The 18,600-nt window shown below is 37.6% G+C and overlaps 1 protein-coding gene across 3 annotated transcripts in view; it reads right to left on the bottom strand.

Moving 5' to 3' along the window:
* Positions 1-18,600, bottom strand: part of SCAPER (S-phase cyclin A associated protein in the ER) — a 422,044-nt gene that overhangs the window by 360,658 nt on the left and 42,786 nt on the right. For 2 of the 3 annotated variants that reach the window (XM_036734646.1, XM_036734647.1), the window contains exon 4: positions 1,306-1,376. The exons of the other annotated variant lie outside the window; for it this stretch is intronic. In XM_036734646.1, the coding sequence (XP_036590541.1) occupies positions 1,306-1,376 (71 nt within the window). The remainder of the gene's footprint in view (positions 1-1,305; positions 1,377-18,600) is intronic. 3 annotated transcript variants of the gene reach the window in all.

The following is an 18,600-nucleotide window of genomic DNA, read 5'->3' as shown; positions in this document are numbered from 1 at the left end:
GTCTTCTCATTATATGGCCAAAGTATTTGAGCTTCAGCCCTAGTATTTGACCTTCCAATAAATACAGCCTGAATTAATTTCTTTAAATGTCAACTGCTTTGATCTCCTTGATGTCCAATGGACTCTCAAAAGTCTTCTCCAACACCACAATTTGAAAGCACCAATCTTGCGGCATTCAGCTTTCCTCATAGTCCAACTCTCACATATAATGCTCCTGGAAAAACCATAGCTTCAACTATCCAGACCTTCGTTGGCAAGATGATGTCTCTGCTTTTTAGTCTGCTGTCCAGATTTGCCATAATTTTCCTTCTAAGGAGCAAACATCTTTAAATTTCATGGCTGCAGTCATTGTCTGCACTCGTCTTTGAGCCCCAAAATATAAAATCTGACACTACTTCGATTTCTTCTCCTTCTGTTTTTCAGATGTAATAGGATAAGTTCCTAAGATCTGAGGTTTTTTGATGTTGGGCTTTACACCAGCTTTTGCCCTCTCCTCTTTCACTCTCAAGCCTTCTTAATTCTTCTTCAAGGACAATAATGTACCCTTTTTGAAAAAGCAAAAAAATCTAACAGTTAAACTAGAATCAAAGGATTTTTTATATATATTTTTTTTATTTTCCGTTTACAACATTCGGTTCTACATAATTTTGAGTTCCAGATTTTCTTCCCTCCCTCCCCAAGACGGCATGGAATCCCATATAGCTTCCACGTATAACTTCACATTGAATTAATTTACACACTAGTCAAGTTATGGAGAACTGTGATCAATGAAATGAAGAAACAGGACCAAAAAAAAAAAAAAACCAACCCAAAAACAAAAACAAAAGAGAAGAGAAAAAGGCTAGCATGAAGTGTGCCTCAATCTGCATTCATACTTCATAGTTCTTTCTCTGGATATAGATAGCATTCTCCATCGTGAGTCCTTTGGAGTAGAATCAAAGGATATTACAGATAGAGAAGATCTTAAAAATCAGCTGCCTCAATCTGCACATGAAAAAACTGAGGACCAGGGAAGAAGTGACTTGCCCAAAGTTGTCCACCAAGAAAACCCAGGCCTCAAACTCCTAGTCCAGGAGTCTTTTCATATCACAACTGCTTCACTAAGAAGAGCAATAGAGGAACTCACATATACAGACTCAATGATCAAAGCAGTGCATTGCTTTATGGAATGTACTCAACTGAATCAAAATTCAAACCTGTGTGTAAAACAAAATATGCATTCTGTAATTTCTGAGTGATTAGATCCATATATCACAATATTAAGGAGTTGGCTGAAAGCATTAAGTAGAAATATTGATACTACACCTGTTTAGAGGTTTTCTGTGTGCCCTGAATCGTTCGCTTAGGTTTTCCACCAGTTTGCCATTTAGATTTCCCTTCAATAAAACAAAAAAATGTTGTCACTTACACAGAATTACACTTACACTTCAATTAATGCATTTACAGACACCCAAAGACTTAACCTCCTCACTGTCTTCAGTATTAACAAGATTTTCATACCACTTTTCTTTGATAGAGTTTTGGAAATTCTACAAATTGCAACAAGAGAGAAAAAATACATTCCTGCAAAGGGTTATGGACCTCTCTTTGGCACCGTAGTGAAAACCATGGACTCCTTTCTCAGAATAATGGTTTAAATAAACTACAAAGAAAGATATAACTTATATGAAATAAACTTATAAAAATATTTTAAAAACAAATTCACGCACCTCAAGTGAAGAACTCCTGCATTAGTGACATTAACACTGGAAAGGAAGATGCTAAAATATCATTACTCTATCTATAAAATCCAGTCAGCTAAAGAAAATAAATTATGGAGGCAACATATGTTTTTGGTAAAGATGCAAGACCAATCCACAAAAATCATTTGAATTCTTATTTATTAAAAACAAAGATAAAAAATTATAAAAGACCATTTATAATCAAAACAATCAAATATCGTGGAATTAATTTACCATAAAGGCACACAGTAGATTAATATATGGCATCTTAAAAACTACAATGAATGAAATAAAGAAAAACAAATAATTAGAGGACCATTCATCAATCAAAAATGAGTAGGATTAATATAATAAAAATGACAGTACTCCTCAAATAATTTATACAGTTAAACAATAGTAATCAAAATACTAAGGGTTTTCTTTCTACAACTGGATAAAAACATAATAAAACTCACATGAAAAAAACAGATGAGAATATCAAGAGATATACTGAAAAAACAGCTCAAGGTGGTCTAAGACTCTTGAACTTTAAGGTTTATTACAAAGGGAAAATTATTATTGTTAATAATGATAGCTAGAAATTATATAGCACTTTAGGGTCTTCAAAGTGCTTTATATACATCATCTCATTTGAGTCTTTTTAAAAAATTGTTTTCAGTTATCAAAGATCAACCTTTTCTCCTTCCCACAAGGCCTCCCCCTACCAACAGAAAGAAAAACCAAACACTCTGTTACAAATGTGTAAAAGCATAACAAATTCCCACATTAGCCAAGTTTAAAGATAGACAGATGGATAGATAGATGGATGGATGGATGGATGGAGGAATGAATGGACAGATCTACCTCTCCCTTGCCCCACCCCCACTCAGTGCATTCATCTTCCTCTCCCTTTCATTCTTGCAGACTTATTTTCTGACTTTGAAACTGTGTTAAGGCCAAACTCTGCACACTTCTGCAAGAAATGTCTGGGCCACGCTTGATCCTCTTTTGTGTTCTGCTTTCTTCTTTCCAAGTGTACTGACTGTTGTATTATTCTAGGACATTAAGGACAGCTCAGGCTGAGGACCTGCAAACTTTCAGTTTCTCCAAAGCAGTCTGATCTTTAAGGGCTAAGTCTGAATGCCATCCTCCAGTTTCTGACCTGGGTTTGGGTCTGAGCAACACAACTGTGGGGTTTGCCCCTGTTTGGAATGCCAATAGACTGCTATGAGACGTGGCCACTGTCAGGCAGCTAGAACGCTCTGCAGGGTCTGAAGGACAAAATTATAGGCTCTCCTTTGGTCTGGACTTCCTGTCCTGCTTATTCCAATGCAGGCTTGGGACTGGGCTGAGGACTGCTATTTGTAGAGTGATTGTGGGGAATAGCTACACTGCACTGCTTCTTCCTCCTCTGCCATCTTAGCTATTCTCCCCATTAGCTGACTTGTATGAGGTCACACAACTAACTATGTGGTGGATCCAGGGCAGAAATTCAGGCTTTCCAACCCCAATTGCAGGACCCTTTTCCATAAGGTGGAAAAATTATTATTATTATTGTTTTACAATTAGACTTATTCAGCAAGGAAAGGGATTGCCTATTGAGGCCATTGGGCAGTGAGATCCCTGTCACTGTAAGTGCAGATTCAGGGCTAAATATCTATATTTAGGCAAGGTTGGAGGAGGCATTTCTTCTTTGGGTGGAAGTTTGAATAGATGACTTCTAAGATCCCTTCCATTCTATGACTAAGATAACGTATATATTTTTAGACAATTGAACTTTTTTTTTAAATACTTATTGGGCTGAAGATCCCATTTGCTATTTCAGGACAACTAAAAAATCAAATTCACAAAACATTAGAAGTAATGGATTCATAATTTAAAGTTTAATTAAACAGATTTAAAACTTTTCTTTTTTCACAGATAGGTATTATGAAAGGAAAGGATTATAGATCTTTTTACTTATTTCACCAAATATACTGTTAAAAGGACAGGATTGTTTAGGTATAAAGTCACTCATAAAAAACATTAGTAAGAGACAGACTTTGGGGAGGCCACGGTGAAGACACCAGGCACACACAGATCGTCCTTTGTGACATGGTTCATGTATTACTGCTATTGTCATTGTTCTTCATTCATTTCAATTATGTCCGACTCCCTGTGACCCTATTGAAGGTTTTCTTTTCCAGCTCATTTTATAGATGAGGAAACTGAGGCAAACAGGATTAAGTGACTTGCCCAGGGTCACATAGCTAGTAAAATGTCTGAGGGCATATTTCAACTCACATTTTCCTTACTCCAAGCCTAGCACTCTATCCACTGAGCCATCTAGCTGACCCAGATCATATATTTTTTTTCTTTTAAAGTCTCTGTGATTTACTTACACAGGTTTTGTGTTGGCCAAGTCCCAGGCATATTAAAACTTCAAAAAAATCAACTTGTGTGATGGCCAGGTGAATGGACAGAAAGGGATGTGGCAACTAGACAGATGGGCTGAGTGAAATGTGAGGAAAGGAGGATACCAAGGTTGTGATCCTGGGACAGCTGTAAAGGAATGGACTTGGCAGGGCAGGGGGTGGGACTTCCAATTCAGAATGTCCAATAGGTGACTGGTGATGCTGGACAAGAGCTCAGAGGAAGGACTAGGGCTGGATACACAGATACAGGAGTTATCTGCATAAACGTAATGCCATGGGAGAGAGTGCAAAGAGTAAAGAGGTCTCAAAACAGAGCCTTGGGGTTCAACCACAGTGGGCAAGGCATGGAGGTTGGTCCAGCAAAAGAGACTGAGAAAAGTTATCAGACAAGTGAGAGGAGAACCAAGAGAGAGCAGTGTTATGGAAACCCTGAAAGGAGAGACTAAACAGGAACAGAGTATGGTCAACAACGTGAAATGCTACAGAGTGGCCAAAAAGGATGAGAATTAAGAATAAATTAAGAGGGGGAGGAGCGAGGTGGCATAGGGGATAGAGCACTGGCCCTGGAGTCAAGAGCACCCAAGTTCAAATGCAACTTCAGACCCTGGGCAAGTCACTTAACCCTGACTGCCTCAAAAACAAAAATAGATGAAGAGTTCCAGCAATTAAGAGATCACTGTTAACATTGGATGGAGTAATTGAGTTTAATGATAAAAGTCAAAAAAGCCAGATTGCAGAGGGTATAATGACTTATATAAACACATTTGACTACTGTGAATATATGAAACTTTTGGGTAGACTAATTGGCATATTGTGTTTCAATTTGGGATATATTTTCCCTATTATTCAAATTTATTTGAGCATCTTTTCTCTAAAAGCTCCCTTTTCACAAATAGCCAAAGGCTCTTTCTATCCCTCTAATTAAATCAGAGAGAAAAAATTTTCTTTAACACTCACTGATCTTTTTGACAGCAGAAGATAAACTGCTTGGGGCATGGGGATCAAATGACAAGAAGAGGCACTAGATCCATGATAGGTTGCCAGAGAACAGTAAATATTCTAACTCATATATCCTAAATACTATATCTTATATTTTTCTTCTGAGCTTTAACAGTCACTCAAAATCCTGGAAATAAGTAATTTTTTAAAGTTGTCCAGATTTTCTTTTTAATTTTAAACATCCAAAAAGACTACATTCTATAGGACGTGGTTTGTTTTTGTTTTTAAAGCTACCTCCTTTATATATAGCCTCTCAAAGGACATCTGGATTTCCTTTTTTTTAGTTAGATTTTATTTTTTTTAAATCAGCAAAAAACTAACTTCTCACCCTTTCTCCCTTCTTACACATACCCCACTCCCATCTCATTGAGAAGGAAAAACAAAATCACTGTTACAAATATGTATAGTCAAGCAAAACCAATTTCCATATTGGTCAAGTTTAAAAAAACAGGTAGATACATATATACACATATACACACACACATACGTGTGTGTCCAAATATGTCTCATTCTGTGCTCTCAGACCTTCACCTCTATCAGGAGATGAGTAAAATGTTTCATCATTAGTCCTCTGGAATCATGGTTAATCATTTTACTGATGAGAGTTTCTAATTCTTTCAAAGCTGTTTATCTTTACTCCATGATTGTCTTAAGATAAATTTTTCTCCAAGATTTTCATGCTGCATGAGTTCATGTCTTCTCAGGTTTCTCTGAAACCATCCCCTTCATCAATTCTTACAACACAATAGCATTCCATCACATTTATTTATCATAACTTGTTCGGCCATTTACCGAATTATGGGTACTCACTCAGATTCTCATATTTTGCTACCTCAAAAGAACTATAAATATTTTCATACATCCTTAGGGTATGTTTTCCTTAGGACTAATCATTCCCTTAATCTACTCTCCCTCTAATTCCCCCTTCTCCCTTTTTCCCTCCTATTTTCCAACTGAATGAAATATATTTCTATAGTCAACTCTGTGTACATATTCTTCCCTCTTCAAACAATTCAGATAAGAGTGAGCGTTCAAGTGTCAGCTACTTCCGCTCACCCTCTCCTCATTTGTCTGTATGGCTACTTGTTTACCCTGATTATATGAGATAATTCTCCCTTTCTTTTTCCTTCCCTCCACCAGTTTATTCCTCTTCCCTTTCCATTCCATTATTCTTTTTAGCAACTACACATAAGCCTTTTAATTAGACTCCCTCTATGATCCTGATGATAAGGTTCAGAGGGGACACACATATTAGAATAAAAGCACTTTATCCTAGTTTAGTCTTTTATCTTTCTTCATGTGTACTTAACTTTTGATGTTTCTCTTAACTCCTATATTTCTACATAGCTCTGGCCTTTTAATCAGAAATGTTTAGAAGTACTCTATTTCATTAAAGATCCGTGTTTCCCTCTGAATGATTATACTCAGTCTTGCTGGGTTGGCCGCTGTCTTTCACTCTTTTTTTTTTCTCTTTCACTCTTGAAGAAGACCAAAATAACAGTACTATGTTGGGGGTCAAAGTACAGAGTGTCCTACTGTGGCTAATCAGACCTACATGAGCTTGGAAAGCTCTAACGGGTCAGGCACAAATAGTTCATGTGAACATTTGGAGTGGAGTCTCAAACCTTACACATCTCACGTTTCTTTTGAGCTACTGCAATTCTGCTTTGCTCAAATAGCACAGCACCTTCTTTGATGTGGGCACATCATATGGGCAGTCTGGTGCTAGAGTCTCCCATGTCTCACAATCAACTCCAAAGTTCTTTAGGCAGACCTTGAGAATGTCTGTGTATCACTTCTTCTGATCTCCATGTGTGTGCTTGCTTTGTATGAAAATAGTCTTTTAGGCAAATGAAGACTTGGTATTCAAACAACTATTCATAGGTTCCCAAAGTGGGTGCTGGAATGATGGGGGAGGGGCGGTGCAGTAGTAGCCTCAGGTGCAATTAGGGGGTTTCGAATAAAAGTAAGGGTTAACCTAACCTAACCCCAGGGGAGTGCTGAGTAAATTTTTTTTTAAAGGAGGAGGAAGGTCAAATAAGTCTGGGAACCTCTGAACTGCAGGCTGGTAGCAGACAGCCCCAGGTAGTAGACAACCCCAGCAGACAGCCAGTACATACTTCAGGGCCATTTGGATACCACTTATAATGCCTTAATGAGTGACCTTGCACAAGTCACTCCACTTTTAAACATGGAGGCACGGTCAGACAGCCTCTGAAGTTTTTTCCAGCTCTGTAACAACTTCTTGTTGAGTGGCTGCTGATGTTCAGCTGCTTTCTTTGCCTTCTTAGCTAACACTTGTCAACCAAGGAGTTTACTGTCTAACCCAGGACAGAGACATGCACAGAAGAGAGAATAGCTTAAGGAGAGGGGTGGGAAAAGATTCAGCAATAGTTGGAGAACAAGTGAGGACGTCAAGGATAACGTTAACAAGGTGACTGAGCTAGACCAAGAAGACTGGGATAAAAATGGGGGGCGGGGGGAAGAAGACTTTTAGGAAAAGGGGGAAGAGTGCATTAAAAGTGTATATGTGGGACGTTATTTCCTCTCTATTACCCTGAGGGACATGGCCCCAAAATAGGTAATGCCATCTTAAATGAATATTGAAGTCTCACTTTGATTTATTTCCTTTAAGACTGGAACACTATAACCAATGAAATTCTCTCTTAAATATATTTTTAAAAGAACAAAATAAGATTTAACTATACAAGCTAAAAAATCCAATCTAATATTTAGTCTCCATTTTCAAAAGAAAACAGATATACTTTATGAATTAAAAAAAGTAAAAACACTGCTTTTATCTCAGCAAGGATATTCTTCTCAATACTATCCCTGATAACGTTTGAATTTAAGTATATGTACATTGGAAGCGAAAGGTCAAATAAAGTTCCAATAACTTGACTTCCTCTCTAAACCTTTATGGTATGTGATTCCTATAAGGAAATTCTTTCTTCTCCAGAGCTTGTCCTCCCTTACTCACTCCTTCGTTTCATTCTCCCCTCTCTGTTGCATTCATAAAGCTTCCAGGACTAAGAAAAATTTTAAAGGACTTATTAAAAACAAAACTAAACATCAGTATATCTAAATTTGCTTCATAATTATTTGCATTTAAATTAATTTCAATGTACATCACAACTTTCAGTTGCTCCAAGACTATCTGGATTTTTTTGTTTGTCCATTTAATCTCATTCAACTTTTCTCTTATATGGTCATAGGTGGGGTACACCGCCTTGGTTTTGTTTTATTTTGCTTGGTTTTATTTTATTTTGCATGGTTTTCTCAAATTCCTTCTAGATTTCTTCATGCTCTTCATATTTGATGGTCTTAACTGAATTACAGCATTCTAGTATGTTAACAGATCATTATTTATATAACCATTTCCCTTTTTGTTGGACATCTGATTGTTTCCAGTTCTTTACAAGTAATGCCACTATGAAAATCTCTGAATAAGTAGTTGTTTTGAAGAAAAAAAATTTTTTCAGGAAATATTCCAGACAACAGAATCAGTAGGTCAAAAGGTATGATTATGTTTGTAACTTTTAATGTACTGTTAAAAAATCTGTAAGTTTGCAATGCCAGCAATAATACATGAGTGTATCTATTTCTATAAGCCTGACCTACATCGAATTTTATTGCTTTTAATTATTTTTTTTTGCCAATGTGACGGGTGTGAGGAGATAATTTGAAATTTGTATAAACTTACATTTCTTTGATTACCAGTAAGATGGAGCATTTTTCAAATGAAAATTAACAATTTGTACTTTCTCTTTTGAAAATGCTATTTCTGTTCTTTGACTACACTGTGGATTAGGAGTTAGTTTTGTGAATTTTTAACAGTTTGTTCTATATTTTATATATGAAATTTTTATCTACCATGCTTTAATAGTGTTTTTGTACAGACATTTTAAAAGTTAATGTAATCAAACATCATTCTTATCCTTAAAACTCTTTCTGATTAAAGGGAATATTATATCCTCATCTGCAATTGAAATAATTACATTATTCCATTTTCTTCTATCTTTTATTGTAATCTCTCATTTAGCTGCAAATCACTTAGCAAACGGTCAATTTTCTCCTAAATTATCCAAAGTCCATTTGTTAAATAATGAACTCATTCTCTAGTTATTTGCTATAATATTATAAAACACTATTTTGTATACATTTGATGGGATGCTTGGTGAATCTACTCAATTGCATTCATCCCTTTCTTTTCTCTCCTCCAGTACCAGATGCCTTTGATAATAACCAAGGGCAGGCTAAGAAGAGCACACTCAGTGCTCTTCAGTGGACAGAACACTAGACTTGCAGTCAGGAAAATCTGAATTCAAAAGCTGCCTCAGACACTTCAAATATAAATGACCCTGGGCAAGTCCCCTCATGTCTCACAGCCTCATTTTCTTCATCTGTAAAATGGGGATAGTAAAAGCACGTACCTCATTGGGTTATAATAAAACAAATGAAATGGGAGGCAGAGAGGAAAGAGTGGAAAAAGCAGAAGTACAGAGAGTTTCCCCTTCCTGACCCCAATTCCTCCAAGCAGATATAGAAAACATACCAGAGCAAATTCTGATCAGTAAATCCCTGAAATCACAGTGTCATTTTTCAGCCAAGGTCATGCTAGGGAGAGAGATAAAGAGGTCTGCTGACATTGAGGATGAGGCCAGGAGGGAGGAGCACTCTAGCATAGAAAGACTGTGCACCACAGCAAGAAGGGGCCCCAAATCCAGCAGAGAGGGGCTTAACCTGTGTCAGGAATAGGGGCCATCTGGCAGCTCGGTCTATCACGACCCAGTTCTGTGTCATAAATATAGGATGGACCAAGGAAGGGACTTGCACCTTCAGCCACGTATCAAGCACCAGCAGCTGTGTGGCTCCAATCCAGAAGCAGGGTCTCAGCTCCAGTGTCCAGCCCAGCTTGCAGGAAAAGAGCAGGAAGCCCAGACCAAAAGAAAACCTACAGTTCTATCCCTCTGAATCAGCAGTGCCCTATCAGACAGAGAGTGATAGCTACTACTAAATCCAACAAGAGAGAAGAATTCCAAAACATCTACAAGCAAAGCCCCAAAGAAAAACACAACTTGGGCACAAATTAAACTAGAATTCCTAGAAAAGGTGCAGTAAGAGTTTTTTTAAAAAGAGCATAAAATGGTTTTTATAAATGAAATGAGAATACTAGAGGAAAAAACATAAAAAGAAATGAGAGCTATGGAAGAAAGATTAGAAACAAGAATTAACAGCTTGGCACACATGGTACAAAACCTTGCCCAAGCAACAAACTCCCTGAAAATCAAAATGGACCAAATAGAAGTTCATGATTCCATGAGACAAGAAATATTCCAACAAAATCAAAAGACTAAAAAAAGCAGAAGAAAATATATGTTATCTTATGGAAAAAACAACCTAGAAAACAAATAGAGGAGAAAAATGTATGAATCAATGGACTACTTGAAAGCTATGACCAAAAAAGAGCCTAGACATCATATCTCAAGAACTACATGAATACAATTACAAAATACTCTTTATATAAAGAAGGACAAACCTGAATAATTGGAGAAATATTAATGGCTCAAGGACAGACCAAGTCAATACAATGAAAATGACAACAGTACCTAAATGTATTTCTTTATTCCATAACATACTAAACTACCAAAGGTTTACTTTATAGAGCTAGAAAAACAAAATAACAAAACTCAGGTAGAATGCAAGATAGAATCTTGTACAGAAAACAAAAATAGAAGAGAAGATCAAGAATCTCACAGGAAATAATAAAAAAAATTAAGAGTGCCTAATACCTCATACTGTATACCAAAATAAATTCTAAATGGGTAAATGATATAGACATAAAGTTCAACACTATAAACAAATTAAAGAAACAAGGAAGAAATTACCTGTCAAATCTATGAAGAGGGGAAGAGTTCATGACCAAACAAAAGACACAGAGGTTAACAAAAGGTAAACTGGAAATTTCTGATTACATAAAATTAAAAAGTTTTCATATAAACAAAACCAAAGCAACTAAAATCAGAAGAAAAAGAGGGGAAAAAAATTTTGCAGTACCTTTTTCTGATAAAGGTCTCATTTCTAAGATATGTAGAGTCATGTTTACAGGAAAAAAGTCACTCCCCAATTGACAAACAATCAAAGAATATGAATAGGCAATTTTCAGAGAAAGAAATTTGAACAATGGCCTTATTAAAAAAAAAGTTCCAAATCACTAATAATTGGAGAAATGCAAATTAAAGCAATTTTGAGAATCACCCTCATGTCAAACATATCGGTAAAGTTGACAAAAAAAATTACAAATGTTAGAGGGACTATGGGAAAAATAGCTACTGAACTGTTAGTGGAGTTGTAAAGTAGTCTAGTGTAAAGGCAATCAGTGAATGGGAAGATCTTTCCTGTCCATTCACTGGGCTTCAGGGTCGGGGCTCTCAGGGTCCTGAGGGGAGTGGCTAGGACTGGAGCCAATGGTAGGCACCTGAGTTCTGGTCCACATGATGACATGAAGCCTGTGGTGGGAGGAGCTTGCTGAACAGTGGCAGCAGAGCTAAGAGGCAGTTGGTGAGAGCAGTTAAGAGCTGAAGGATAGAGGAAGCAGTCAGTTAGCTGGAACACAGCTTGGAGATTGTGGTGGAAGTGGCAGCGATGGCGGCAGGTGCTACAAAAATGCAGGACTGACCCTTGTGGAGACTGGAGAGTGCTGAGCAGGGGCTTGAGGCCAGTGGGTGGTCTTCTTGCTGGAGGGCCCAGGCATTGGTGGGGGGAGCACCAGTATGGCTTGGCTTGCTGCCATAATGTTTTTCTGTGGCCTCCTGGTCACTATTGTGAGATAGGAATACTGGTTTTGGAAGGCTCTTGCCAGGATGTTGAATTGGGGACACTGGTCCGTGGTCTTCTACTTTTGAGTTTCAATAAATGCCTTCTACTTGGAGAATTCCTTATATTCTGACCATTCAGGCATATTCATGGTTATCTTTGAAGTCATGAATTCTGCCTTACTTATATATCTAGCCACTTTGGAAAGCATTTAGAACAATGCCCAAAACATTGCTAAACTGTGCATACCCTTGGACCCTGTATTGCAGAGACATCAAAAAAAAAAAAAGAGGAAAATGAACCATGTGTATAAAAATATTTATAGCATCTACTTTTTTGTGGTAGCAAAAAACTGGAAATGAAGGGGGATAGTCCTTAATCAGGGAATTAGCTGAACAAATTTTGGTATATGAATGTGAAGAATACTTTAGTGCTATAAGAAATGAAGGGAATGGTTTCAGAGAAACCTGGGAAGACTTATAGGAACTGATGCAGAATGAAGTAAGCAGGACCAGGAAAAGAGTTTATATTGTAACAATAATACTATCTAAATAGCTTTTAAAGACCCTGGAACTCTGATCACCACAAGAACCAACCACAAATCCAGAAGACTCAAGATGAAACACGTTAACCATCTCCTCACAAAGAAATGGTAAACTCAGCAAACACACCATGATATATGTAAATGTGGATATAAATGAGATAGAGACAGAGGTAGAGATACATGACATGACCAATAATATGACCAATTGTTTGCATATTTATTACAAGTGTTATGTTTTTTCCTTTCTTTTTCAATGGGGTTGGGGAGGAAGAAAAAGAAGGTGGATTTTTGTTCATTAAAATTAATTTAGTTTTTTAAAGTCTATTAACAACAATTACTCATATTCCTATGCCCCTTTAAGGTTTACAAATTGCTTTTCTCACAGCCATCTCCATAAGACAGATAGAACATTATCTCCCTTCTACTGATGAGAAAACTGAGGCACAAATCAGTAAAATGATTTGTCCATGGTTCCACAATTATAAAAGGTAAGGGCCAAGATTCAAACTCTACAATCTTCTTACCCTGAATCTACCCTATTTTAACAAAAATAAAAGTCAAAGCCTGCACACAAATAAGGAGGAACTACAAAGGCTGTAAAACAAGTGTTACTCATCACCTCCTAATGAAAGTAATACGCTAGATCCTACATGAGATGATGTCTCAAAAGTGAGTTTCCTGAAATGCACAATGAAGATAATTATGAAACGAGGTCACTGTGACAACAGTGCTTTGTAAACACAATGATATGTAAATGTAAACTCTGGAGATGATGATGCTCCAGAAATTCCTCTCACAGTCTGCGAAATGAAAAAATCTCTGGATTTAAACACTGCTGGCAATAAAATGAGTCTTCTGTTCAAGGACCAATCTAATTAAATACACAGACACTTATCATCAATCAGTCAGACAATAAACATTTATTAAGTGCCTAGTTTGTTCCAGGCACTATCCTAAGTGTGGAGATACAAACATGAAAAAGAAAACCAGTTCCTGCCCTCAAGGAGTTTACAGTCTAATGGGGGAAGACCACACACAAAAGAAAGTTAAAAAGGATTTGGGAGGAGTGAAAGAAGGAACGGATGGAGTCCCAAGGAATATTGCCAGTTTTGCAATGAAGAGATGGTTGGCCTGGGAGCCCTCTTCAAATGGAAGCATTGGGAAGACCTCTTTGCTTTGGCCCCCAGCCCTCCAAACAGAGGGGTAAAGGGAACTGAGAACACTGATAGGGTGTGAACATTAAGGCTGATGCAGTGTGGCAGGATGAGGAGTTCCTAATGATGAGGTTTCTAGGGGGAATAATGAAATCCAGTCTGAAGGAGAATAGCCAGTAGGAAACAGATATAACCAACAGGCTGGCCATTAGGTGATGAGTTAATTTTGCTGTAGTCTCTTCCAGAATTATACATTACTCCCCTTCATGCGATCTGTGGTCAAGTCTTAATTAATCTTCTTGCAGTTCCTCACATACATTATTCCATCTACCATCTCAATATCTGGTTTAATTTAAATTTATTTTATTTTCAGTTCCCAATTATTCCTCTCCCTTTCCCCTTTCCCTACCCTTTGAGAAAGCAAGAAAAATAAAAGCCATTACAAATATGTATAGGCATGCAAAATAAACTTCTACATTAGCCATGTAAAAAAAGAGAGAGAGAGAAGAAAAAGAAAGAAAAATATAAGCTTCAACTTGCACTCAGAATTCATCCATTCACTCTCTGGAGATGGAGAGTATTTTTTATTACGGATCCTATGGAACAGTCTGGATCACTGCATTGATCAGTCTTTGACAGCTGATCAGTAGATAGTACAATATCACTGTTACTGTGCACAATGTTCTTCTGGTTCTGCTCACTTCACTTTGTATCACTTCATAAAGTCTTCCCATGTTTTTCTGAAACTATCCTTCTCGTCATTTCTTAAAGCACAATAGTATTCCACCACAATCAAATACCACAACTTGTTCAGCCATTCCCCAATTGCTGGGCAATTCAATTTCCAAGTCTTTGCTGCTACAAAAAGGGCTGCTGTAAATATTTTTGTTCATATGGTTCCTTTCCCTTTTTCTTTGATCTCTTTGTGGTACAAACCTAGTAGAAGGAGTGAGTATGCACAGTCTGAAAGCTTTTTGGGTATACCTCCAAACTGCTTTCCAGAATAGTGAGACCAGTTAACAGCTCTACCAACAGTACATTAATGCGACTGTTTTCCCATAGCCCCTCTAGCATTTGTTATTTTCCATTTTTGTCATCTTTGCCAAGATGAGGTGGTACCTCAGAGATGCTCTAATTTTTACTTCTCTAATCATTAGTTATTTTCATATGGCTATTGATAGTTTGGATTTCCTCCTCTGAAAACTACCTACTGATATCTTTTGACCATTTATCCACTAGGAAATGCCTCTTTTTTCTTGTAAGCTTGACTTAGTTTCCCTAGACATAAGGCCTTTATTAGAGAAACATACTACTAAGAACTTTTCCCAGTATCTTGCTTTTCTTTTCATTTTAAGTCACTGATTTGGTTTGTGCAAAAACTTTTTAATTTTATACAATTAAAATGATTCATTTTAAAGCCAGTGAACTTCTCCATCTTATTTGGTCATGAATCTTTCTTCCATGTTTGACTAATTCCCTTCTAATGTCGCCCTTCTCTTGTTATATGGTGTGAGCGTTGGTCTATAACTAGTTTCTACCAGATTGCTTTCCAGTTTTCGTAGTACTTTTTGTTGCCCCAATAGCTTTATCAAACACTAAGGCACTGTGCCCATTTGCTTTTACATATCATGCACCTGACTGGCTCTACTCATCAGCCTCTCTGCTTCTTACTCCATGTGTGCAACTTAAGATCTGGCACCACTAAGTCCCCTTCCTCCCCGCGCCTCCCACCACCAATTTTGTTGTTGCTGCTCATTCTCTTGATATTATTTTTTGTTCCTTGAGATACATCTTACTCATATTTTTCCTAGTTGTATAAAATAGTTCATTGGTAGTTTGATGAGTATGGAACTGAACAAGTAAATAAATGTAGGTAGTACTGTATTTTTATTGTATTGGTTCAGACTACTCGTGAGCAAGTAATATTTCTGCATGTACTGAGACCTGTCTTCATTTGTGTCAAGTATTCTGTAATTGTGTTCATGCAATCCCTGCATGCCTTGGCAGACTGACTCAGATATATTTCATACTGTCTGCAGTTATTTTAAATAGAATTTTTCTTTCTATCTCTTTCTGCTGCATTTTGTTAATATACAGAAACATGGATGACTCGTATGAGTTTGTTGACTTTCTGATGTTCTCTAAGTAAACCATCAGGTCATGTGCCAAAAGTAAGAGTTTTGTCTCTTCTTTGCCTACACCTTTTCCTTTTATTTTTTTCCTTTATTGCTACAGCTAGCATTTCTAGTACAGTGTTTAACAGTAATGACGATAATGGACATCCATGCTTCATTTCAATCTTACTGAAAAAGCTATTTATTCCCATTAGAGATAATGTTTGCTCTTGGTTTTAGACAGATGCTAATTATTTTAAGAAAAGTTTCTATCTGTTTCTATGTGCTCTGCTGTTTTTCACAGGAATGGGTATTGCATTTGGTCAAAAGCTTTTTGGGCATCGTCTGATTACTGTTCGTTTTGTTATTAATGGACATCCCAATAACTTTGCACGGCTGTCCTCTCCATGACTGGAACGTATCCCCTCCTCAACTATAACTTACAATTCCTAGTTTCCTCAAAGCTCAATTCAGATGCCACATTTTACATCTTTCTTTGTCCTCTGAGCAACTAGTAAATTCTTCCCCAAATTACCTGGCACTTATTTTGTACATGTTTACATATGTACCTATTGTTTCTCCCTACAAAATGTAAGCCTCTTGAGAGAAGATCATATTTGTCTTTGTATCTAGAGTGCTTAGCAAAGTGTCTGGCACAAAGTAATCACTAAATAAATGTTTGTTGATTTACTGAGGCAAGAGATGAAACAAAAAAAAAATTTTGGCCTCGTGTGTAGGCCAAAGCGATGATGATGGAGAAGCAGAAAAGGAAGCAGAAGATGATACGAATCCAACAGTTTTTATATTATCTACATCTATTTGACTCAGAACCCTAAAAGTGAGATCTTTGTCCAATGTTCTAAGTTAGAAGAACCGAAGGAGCTCAATTTTTACATTCTCCCTATAAATGGAACCAGAAGGAGAAGAAAAAGGGAATAAGCCTCTACTGTGTGCCAGGCACTGTGTTAAGCTCTTCAAAGATATTATCTCATTTGATCCATAAGATATAAAGAAAAATTGCAATTAAATTAAAAGTAATTTTCAGACTTTCCTTGGCAAAGGAGCTTATGGAGTTAAGTTTTATCACGAACCCAGGGACACTTGGTAGTCTTGCCTCACAATGCTCATGAAGGATATAAGCAAAAAGACAATTATGAAGATGATTAAAGCTTAAGTCTCCAATATTTCTGCTGCAAAGAAATGAAGAGGTAGAAAGATTCTACACACACACACAAAGAAAAAACTTAGGAAATTAACAAAAACTGCTGGGAAAAGGCAAGTTAAGTCAGATAGCATTTATTAAGCACCTACTGTATGCCAAGCCCTGGGCTAGGCTCTGAAGAAACAAAGAAAAGCAAAAAAAGTCCCTGCCCTCAAGGACCTCACACACCAACAGAAGAGACACCATTCAAACAGCCACATACAAATGAAATATGCTGCATCTACTTTTTGGATATATGGGGGGGGGCGGGGGCTCATCCTTTATTCTCAAAGAGAATCAATGATATCAGAAGGGTGAAGCAGAGGGTAGTCTCATAGGGAAGGAACTAAGATTAAGAATTAGGAAAGGCTGTTTACAGAAGGTCCAACTGTAGCTGGGATTTGATAGAGGCCAGGGAAGCCAGGAGGTAGAGACAAGGAAGGAGAAGGTTCCAAGAACAGAGGACACCTAGGAAAAATCCTGAGGTTCAGGAGATGGAGCCCAGGGAGTAAGGAACACCTAGTGAGTCAGTGTTATGAGATCACAGACGAAGTGGAAGAGAGTAAGGCATAAGCAGACTGGAGAGGCAGGGGTGTAGGGATGTGGGGGTGTCAGGGTGTGGAGAGAAGGCATGAAGGACTTTCTAAGTCAAGCAGAGGATGATCTATTTGACTCTAGAAGTGCCAGGGAGCCACTGGAGTTCAAGGAACAAGAGCATGTGGAGAGGGGGTGTGGGATATGCACAGGCCAGTTAGACAGCTGAGTGGAGAAGAGAAATACCGGAGGCAAGAAGAGCACCCAGCAGGCTCCTGCAACAGTCAGGCCTCCAGCAGGATGGCACTGCCAGAAGAGAATACACGAGAGATGATACGAAGATTTAAATTAAAAAAAGAAAAAGACTTGACAAATGGTTGGATCTGGAGAGTGAGAGAGGGCTGTGAGCCTGGGGGACTGAAAGGATGGGAACAGAGTAACAGTCACTCAACAGTAAAAAGAGCTTGGGAAGAGGGAAGGGTTTAGAGGGAAAGATCATGAGTTCTGGGTTTAGGCACACATTTTACATCATGTATTACAATGACTTTTGAACAGATACTTGGCAAATAAAAAAATTTACATCATGAAAAAATGAGAGAACAATAAAGGGAGATACCTTTCATAACAATGGCTGAGGGACTGTTCCTAACAAGGAAGAGAAGAATTCTTAAAAGAGAAAATAGGCCATTTTAACCATATAAAATTCAAAAGCTCTGCACAAATAAGATCAAATATTTATACATTGCTTTAAGGTTTTTAAAGTGTATCACATAGATTATCTCATCTGATCCTCACAATAACTTGAGCTAGGTCTCACTGTTCCCATTCTACAAATGTGGAAACTGAGGCTGAGAGGTTACATGCCTCAGTCAAGGTCACAGAACTAGCAAGGGACTGTAGCAAGATTTGAATTAAGGTCTTCCTGACTCGTCATTTGGCCTTGCTTCCACTATTCCACCAAGCCAGCAACAAAAGCAATGTATCTACTGTGAGAAGGGAATTTCTGGCCTACTTTTCTTACTGCCATTCACTAAGGATGAGCAGGTTACACATCTAGCTAGAGACTGCAAAATCAATCTGAGCCATCAATCATAGTCCCATGTTAACTGGCTGGTTTTCTGTCA

This window comes from Trichosurus vulpecula, chromosome 8 (genome assembly GCF_011100635.1).
Source record: "Trichosurus vulpecula isolate mTriVul1 chromosome 8, mTriVul1.pri, whole genome shotgun sequence".
NCBI classification, from domain to species: Eukaryota; Metazoa; Chordata; class Mammalia; order Diprotodontia; family Phalangeridae; genus Trichosurus; species Trichosurus vulpecula.
Note: the sequence above shows the minus strand (reverse complement) of the source record. Positions and strands in the feature narration are given on the sequence as shown.